The following is an 8,941-nucleotide window of genomic DNA, read 5'->3' on the forward strand; positions in this document are numbered from 1 at the left end:
AGGCCCAGTTTTTGAAGGGAGGGGATCATGCTCTGTTTCAGAATGTCACAGTACATGTTGGAATTCATGTTTCCCTCAATGAACTGCAGCTCCCCAGTGCCAGCAACACTCATGCAGCCCAAGACCATGATGCTACCACCACCATGCTTGACTGTAGGCAAGATACAGTTGTCTTGGTACTTCTCACCAGGGCGCCGCCACACATGCTGGACACCATCTGAGCCAAACAAGTTTATCTTGGTCTCGTCAGACCACAGGGCATTCCAGTAATCCATGTTCTTGGACTGCTTGTCTTCAGCAAACTGTTTGCGGGCTTTCTTGTGCGTCAGCTTCCTTCTGGGATGACGACCATGCAGACCGAGTTGATGCAGTGTGCGGCGTATGGTCTGAGCACTGACAGGCTGACCTCCCACGTCTTCAACCTCTGCAGCAATGCTGGCAGCACTCATGTGTCTATTTTTTAAAGCCAACCTCTGGATATGACGCCGAACACGTGGACTCAACTTCTTTGGTCGACCCTGGCGAAGCCTGTTCCGAGTGGAACCTGTCCTGGAAAACCGCTGTATGACCTTGGCCACCATGCTGTAGCTCAGTTTCAGGGTGTTAGCAATCTTCTTATAGCCCAGGCCATCTTTGTGGAGAGCAACAATTCTATTTCTCACATCCTCAGAGAGTTCTTTGCCATGAGGTGCCATGTTGAATATCCAGTGGCCAGTATGAGAGAATTGTACCCAAAACACCAAATTTAACAGCCCTGCTCCCCATTTACACCTGGGACCTTGACACATGACACCAGGGAGGGACAACGACACATTTGGGCACAATTTGGACATGTTCACTGTGGGGTGTACTCACTTATGTTGCCAGCTATTTAGACATTAATGGCTGTGTGTTGAGTTATTTTCAGAAGACAGTAAATCTACACTGCTATACAAGCTGTACACTGACTACTCTAAGTTATATCCAAGTTTCATGTCTATAGTGTTGTCCCATGAAAAGGTATAATGAAATATTTGCAGAAATGTGAGGGGTGTACTCACTTTTGTGATACACTGTACATGGAATTATATATATATATATATATATATATATATATATATATATATATATATATATATATATATATATATATATGGCATTTGTTGAGGGGGCTCGATTTTTTTTTTTGTGCACTGGGGCCCATGAGCTCCTAGTTACGCAACTGCAACTTCCATAATACATAATCTCATAAATTATCATCCTCTCTTGTGACCTATTACTGGCAGAGTACGTGCAAAAAACTTTCATAAAACGATCAAGTCAAGGTCAGTGTGTCAGAAAAGAATCTCAACAGTTATATGATGTTACGATGCGTCTCATTTAATTCAGGTCTGTCATGTTGGCTTATAAAAGTTCCAGCGCTTTACTAAGCGGCACTGAGCGGGTTAATCGTGTAGGTACAGTAATTTTGCCCTGCCCGCTGCTCCAAGTTCGAGGTCCTCCAATAAAATGCCTTGCGACGTCCACCCCCTTTGCACCCGTTTCTCAAAAACGTCCAATACGCTGTAAAAATCAAAGAGCGAGCTGTCTGTGCACACACACACACGCGCGCGCTCCCGTGGTGATGCGCGCGGGGTGCAGTGCGTTGAGAGACGCGTCGCGCCTCTCCAAGAGTTTCCACATCACTGAAATTATCATCCAGTGAATGTAATTGTCCTTTTTTGATAAGCAGTATAATACTTTTTCAAAACTGCTTTAACTTCTGTTAACTTATGAATCTAGTCACGTTAAGCAACCTTAGGATATATGGGCATAACTGAGATGGATCAGAGACTCGTGAAGAAGAGATGGACATCAGCGTGGTCAGTTGTCCGCATGTTCATATGTATGTGCACGCTTGATCGAGTGATTGCACAAATTCGGTACTCAGTTTTCGAGGAGCGCGAGCACGGAGCATTTGTCGGTAACATTGCCGAGGACTTGGGCTTAGATGTGTTAAAGTTATCTGCCAGACGATTCCGTATAGTTTCCGGAGCCAGGAAACAGTATTTAGAGGTGAATTTAGAGAACGGGGTTTTGTTCGTGAATGAGAAGATCGATCGAGAGGAGCTGTGCGAACACACTACTGTTTGCTTCTTGCACTTGCAGGTCGTTATCGAAAACCCACTGGAACTGTACCGAGTTGAAGTGGAGATCTTAGACGTCAATGACAACGCTCCGTGTTTCCCGTGGAGTGAGTTTAATCTTGAGATCACCGAGTCTGCCGCGCAGGGGTCGCGGTTCCCACTCGAAAGCGCACAGGATTTAGACGTGGGATCTAACGCGCTGCGCTCGTACCTGCTCAGCGCGAACCAGCACTTCACGTTAGACGTGCAGACGCGCAACGACGGGAGCAAGTTTGCAGAGCTCTTGTTGGAGTCTCCGTTAGACCGGGAGAAGCAGAAGACGCACGAAATGGTACTAACTGCCGTGGATGGCGGCTCCCCACTCCGCTCGGGCACGGCTCAGATCATGGTTACGGTGCTGGATGCAAATGATAACGTCCCTGTGTTTGACCGACCCGTTAATCGGGTGAGTCTTGTGGAGAACGCGCCTAGAGGGACTCTTGTGCTCAAGCTCAACGCTACAGACCTGGACGAAGGCGCAAACGGTGAGATTACATATTCCTTCAGTGGCCACGCTCCCTTAAAAGTGCGTGAGCTGTTCAGCGTGGATCCTAATTCGGGTGAAATTCGTGTCAAGGGGATCGTGGACTACGAAAAAGCCAGCGTTTATGAGATCTACGTTCAGGCTAAAGACAAGGGTCCATCAGCTGTGGCAGTGCACTGTAAAGTGTTAGTCGATATTTTGGACATAAATGACAACGCGCCAGAGGTCATCCTGACCTCTGTATCCACACCTGTTCAAGAAGACGCACCTCCAGGGACAGTAATAGCTGTAATCAGTGTCTTGGACCGTGACTCCGGAGAAAACGGGGCAGTGGACTGTAAGATCCCTAGCCACTTTCCTTTTCGGCTTCACTCATCTTTCAAAAACTACTATACTTTAGCGACTAGCGATTTTCTGGATAGGGAGTCAGTAGGGGAGTACAACATCACTTTAACAGCGCGGGATTTGGGTGCACCACCGCTCTCCACCGGGAAGACTATACATGTCATAGTGTCTGATGCTAACGACAACCCCCCGCGCTTCATTCAGCCATCCTACACCGTCTATGTAACCGAGAATAACGCACCCGGCGCTTCCATTTGCTCCGTGAGCGCAGTGGATCTGGACTCTAATCAGAACGCGTATATATCCTACTCTATTTTGGACGGTCAAATAAGAGGCATGCCTGTGTCCACGTATGTCTCAATTAACTCGGACAACGGTAACATTTATGCCCTTCGCTCTTTTGATTACGAACAGCTTCGCAACTTTGAAATTCGAGTTCAGGCGCGGGATGCTGGTTTTCCACCTTTGAGTGGCAACGTGACGGTCAACGTGTTCGTCCTGGATCAGAACGACAACGCGCCGGTGGTCATGTCCCCATTGCCGAAGAACGGCACGGTGGCATCTGAAACGGTGCCAAGATCAGCAGACGCAGGGTACCTCGTGGCAAAAATCACGGCTCTTGACGCGGACGCCGGACAAAACTCGCGTCTCTCCTACCAAGTTCTTTACGCAACTGATCCAGGACTTTTCAGTATCGCTCTTTACACGGGTGAAATCAGGACTAACCGCCGGTTTGTAGACAAAGACGCAACGAGACACAGACTAGTTATACTTATCAAGGACAATGGACAACCTCCCCTTTCAGCAACAGTGTCCCTAATTTTGTCGCTGGTGGACATCATGCCAGAGTCCTTGTCAGACCTCGGTGAGCACATGCTCAGCCATCGGTCCCCCTCCAACCTCGCTCTTTATTTGATCGTGTCTTTAAGCGTGGTGTCGCTTATCTTTCTTGTTGCCATAATCGTACTGACTGCGCTAAAGTGTTACAAAGACCGGGACTGTCCGGCCGGTTTGGCGCTTTCCTCTCTTGGTACCGCGTGCTGCACTTTAGAATCTGAGCCGACAGTCGAGTCGTGCAAAAAGTCCAACCTGAACCTACAAGTCTCCACTGGGGCAAAGGTGCCCACGAACTGCGTGGAAAACAGTACTGGAACTGGGTCTCAGTCTTACTGCTATAAAGTATGCCTGACACCCGAATCGGTCAAAAGCGACTTCATGTTTATGAAGACATACAGTTCTGGCACGCCGAGAAATAACGCAGCCAAAGAGGCTGAAACATTGGCTTGGAGCGCACAAAGCCGCAACTCATCCGCGAACAACGAAGCGACAGCCCCAAACGAGGTAAAATTTACTAGACAAATGGCTTTTATAAATGTGACTTTATTTGCTAACAGTATAATGTTAACCACACACCCAGACCATAAACACCAATAAACAAAATACAGTAAAATCACATTATTACGCTTATTCCTATGGTGCCGAAATAACCATCAAAGCAATATATACAGAGTAAAACAGCGATTTATTCAGTTATTGTTGCAGGGGCATAATAAAGATGCATAAATGTCACTGAGAAAAAATTAAAAGAGCATGTGCCGTTTGTGCAGACAGAGCATCCTGCCTGCACTGTGTAGCTGCCAGGCAGAGAGCAGTTACTGAAGAAATCACAGAACACTCTAATAGCACTGGATCAAACCCCTCTCTCGGTTCGATTGCACTGTGACCCCCACCCCGCTCACAACACACACACACACACACACACACACACACACACACACACACACACACACACACACACACACACACACACACACACACTTATTAACCATTAAATAGCCAATGAGTTAATATCAGTCTTATGCAAAAGACTGGATAGATATAATCCAGTGGCGGTTCTGGGAGGGGGCAGCGGGGGCCAGTGCCCCTGTGACAACCAGCTTGGCCCCCAGTATATGTAACTCAAATTTAATATGAAAAAGAAAAGGACTGAATAAATGACATTTAAGCAGAGCAAATGCCTCAACTGGTGATTCTTTGTTGATCTGCCACTGATATAATCGGCAGAAATGTGAATTCGACTTCATCACAGTTTTACGCACAGCTCAAAGAGAAAAAAGCACTATGTAAGATATGTTCTAATGCTCCAAAAGTACAACCACAACATTAAACAAATAATTTAACGAAAGTCTATATGACTGTACAGACCTGCACAATGCAAAAACCCTACTATTACTTATGCATTCGCTTTTTACCAAAAGCTTATGCATATGAAATGAATCATTTGGTTTACTAGAGAACAGCTGAAATCTAAAGCAAAAAAAAAAAAAAAATCATTTATGTTTAGTAGCGAGCGGCACATGACTTGATGGGTAGCACAGCAAGAAGGTCGTTTGATTCCCAGGAGGAGCGATCCGGGTCCTATCAGTGAGGAGTTTGCATGTTCTCCCCGTGTCCGCTTGGGTTTCCTCTAGGAGGTCCGGTTTCTCCCCACAGTCTAATGACATGCAGTCAGGTTAACTAGAGCTTTCTAAAATCGCCCTAAATGTGTGTGTGTGTGTGTGTGTGTGTGTGTGTGTCTGGGGTGTACCCACCGCGACCCTGAACAGAATAAAGCAGTGATAAAACAGAATGACTAAATAATTGTTTAGAGGCACTTTAATGACACCTTTAGTCCACAATGTCTGCTTCCAGCCGTTAAGTTAGAGGGGACCAATAATGAGACAAACAGCGTCTCATTAAAGCAATACGATAAAACACGTACATCTTACAACTGAAAGCAGATTGAGATCAAGAGATGAAATGACACACTGGCATTATGTACAGTATAACTGATCTAATAACTACATTACACTGGCGAGGTTTTTATTATAAATTCTCAAACATCCAATAAAAAGAAATCAGACTGTATTCCCAGTTTTAACACTGAACATGCAGGGGCGCGTTTGCATCCTTTCAGATGAAAAGGGTGCCTCCAAATTAAAAAGATTTATTCCTGTTTTTGGCCACAAGAAGGCAGTCTTGCCCTATCCTAATTCTTACAATTACTCTACGACATCTTACAGACGCCTTTACCTAAAGTCACAGTCTTAAAGCACTAAAGCAGTTATTAAAGATGAATGGAATTGTATTTATTAGTTTTAGACGCGTTATGCTTTTATTATTTAACCATTCTGAATAAATAAAATGCTAATTATAATTGTGTGTGTTACAGCTGAAACAAGACAATAATAACTGGGCTCTTACCAAAAACCAAACATCAACTTTAAAAAGGTAACTCTCTCTCTCTCTCTCTCTCTCTCTCTCTCTCTCTCTCACTCTCTCTCTCTCACACACACACACACACACACACACACACACACACACACCCACACACACACACACACACACACACACACACACACACACACACACACACGCACGCACGCACGCACACACACACACACACACACACACACACACACACACACACAGACACACAAATGCCTTATTATTTTTTATAGGCTAATGTACAGTGTATGTGTGTGTGTGGCATGACAAAAAAAATGGCAAGTGTAAGGAACTGAGTGACTTTGACATGGGCCAAATTGCCATGCCCAGACAACTGGGTCAGGCCAAAAGGAAGGACAATCAGTGAGTAGGTGCTTGTTGGTGTACATGAGGAGTGAAGACTATCCTGTCTTATCTAATCCCACAAAAAAGCTACTGTATCACAAATTACTGAAAAATGGTGGCTATACTAGAAATGTGTCAGAACACATTACATTGCAGCTTGGTCTGTATGGGGCTACGTAACTGTAGATTGGCAAAGGCACAAAAGCATGTGAGCATCAGAACTGGACTATGGAGCACTGGAAGAAGGTGGCCTGGTCTGATGAATCACATTGTCTTTACATCATGTGGATGTCTGGGTATATGTGCATTGCTTAGCTGGGAAAGAGCTGGCACCAGGATGCTCTTTGTGAGGAAGGCAAGCTGGTGGAGACAGTACGATGCTCTGATGAAGTACTACTGGGAAACACTTGGTCCTGGCATTTATGTAAATGTTACTTTGGCACATACCTTTCACCTAAACATTGTTACACCACTTCATGGCAACAGTATTCCTTAATGGCAGTAACTTTATAGCAGGCTAATGCATCCTTCCACACTGCAAAAATGTTCTGGAATGGTTTGAGAAACATAACAAGTTCACATCTGTGAAATGCTCTTGATAAACAAGTCAGATACATCGAGGCCCCACCTTGCAACTTAAAGGATCTGCTGCTAAAATCTTGCCACATACCACAGGACACATTCAGAGATCTTATGATGTCCATACCTCAATGAGCCAGGGCTGTTTTTAAGCACAAGGGGGACCTACATAATATTAGGCAGGTGGTTTTAATGCTAGAATTGATCAGTCTATATGTATATCTGTATAAAATATACACATATTAATAATATAAAAATATGTCATATACCTACATACTGGTCAAACCTTATATATAGTATTTATTTTGATTTTCTTGGTTTTAAACAATTTTAACAGCTACTGCACTACTCAAGCACCTGTAGATTTGTTTTAAAGACTTTTATACATGTCATAGTAGGGATGATTTTGTAATATTTTTTCAGTTGCAACTCAATAAACATGGATGGCACTCTGATGAGGAAGGTCATGCAAAGCGATTCTGAGAACTATGTTGGTCCAAAGGCTGCAGGACAGTACTGGACTTGGGGAGCACGCATGAAAGGTAAACAAAATAAACTTAGACCATTTCAAAAAGGACAGATTATACAATGGTAGTTGGTTATGTTTTTCCATTCTTTAAAGAGTGCTTTCCTAAAATTACATATTGTCTAACACTTTCGTTTAATTTCTTAAAGGAAATAAACATTTTATTAACAAAACATTTATTAACAATTGGGTTCTTTGTTTTGCACAAAGTAGTATTTCCTCCTGTTTATTTTGTTTATTTTCCTCTTGTTTCCTCTTGTTTAAGAGTGCAAGTTGTCTTCTCCTGCAATGGGCCTACCAGAGCGAGCATGGACACCCCGCTACACCCCCACAAAAATACCCCAACCACAGTCTGCAGGTTTTTCACATGTCCAAGCTCCACCAGACTACCAGCATAATGTCTACATCCCTGGAACTCCATCTGCTCTTTGCACCCTGAGGCCCAGCAACCACAATGAGCTTGATGTCCACAACTCCTTCACCACCTTTGGCAAGAAGCATAAGTTCATCTCATCAAGTAGTTATGACACACGGGACAACACGGGGGCTGAGGTCATCAATAATGACCTGTATAATGAATAGAGTGAAAGAGTTGACTGTGTAATCATTGACAGAACAGAAATTATAGAAAGAAATGTTACAGATTAAAAGTAAGTGAAGCAGTGATATTCATTGCAACCAAAGCAGAGCCTATTTATCCAAACCAAATTACTATAATGCTACAGCTACACTGCATTACCTGATCATATTATTTGCTTATAATGACTTCTTTCCTATAATACCCTCAGTGTCAGAGATTTACATTTAATTGGTAAGTTACAGTAAGTGAATTGGTAAGTGTTGCAGGAGATGACAGAGAACCATGGGTTAAATCAAGCCATTTTCTCTTCTTTTGTTAGGCCATACTGCCTCAAAGGCAAACAGTAACACTATCTATTTGTTTTAAATAAATTAAGCGACACATTTTAAAATCCTATTATTTCTTTTTGTTTTTTGTATACTACTATTGTTAATTTGACAATCATATAAGGTAAACTGTAAACACATGCTTTTAGTATAAAGTTTCAGTCATTTACCAAGGGTCGCAGTTTTGAACTGTTTGGTTGTTAAAAAGGCAAGGTAGTATTAAGTGATTGTTGTTCAATGAACAATATGTACAATATGTCAATATGTGTAAAGACTTTGTAACTGACTCAGACAAGTAATTAGGTTCATGCTAACATCATATTGCTGTATAAATTCTGCTAATAA

General features: G+C 43.3%; 1 protein-coding gene across 2 annotated transcripts; it reads left to right on the plus strand.

Moving 5' to 3' along the window:
• The first annotated feature begins 1,800 nt into the window (after positions 1–1,800).
• si:ch73-233f7.1 (uncharacterized protein LOC100537710 homolog) lies at positions 1,801–8,381 on the plus strand. 2 transcript variants are annotated; one of them, XM_062990720.1, is made up of 5 exons: positions 1,801–4,130; positions 4,209–4,314; positions 6,185–6,243; positions 7,588–7,706; positions 7,956–8,381. In XM_062990720.1, the coding sequence occupies exons 1-5, from the start codon at positions 1,801–1,803 to the stop codon at positions 8,270–8,272; spliced, it is 2,931 nt and encodes a 976-aa protein (XP_062846790.1). In that variant the 3' UTR covers positions 8,273–8,381. The 2 variants fall into 2 exon arrangements, with proteins under 2 accessions (XP_062846790.1, XP_062846782.1); XM_062990712.1 differs by having other exon boundaries at positions 1,801–4,314.
• The last annotated feature ends 560 nt before the right edge of the window (positions 8,382–8,941 follow it).

This window comes from Trichomycterus rosablanca, chromosome 1 (genome assembly GCF_030014385.1).
Source record: "Trichomycterus rosablanca isolate fTriRos1 chromosome 1, fTriRos1.hap1, whole genome shotgun sequence".
Classification (NCBI taxonomy): Eukaryota; Metazoa; Chordata; class Actinopteri; order Siluriformes; family Trichomycteridae; genus Trichomycterus; species Trichomycterus rosablanca.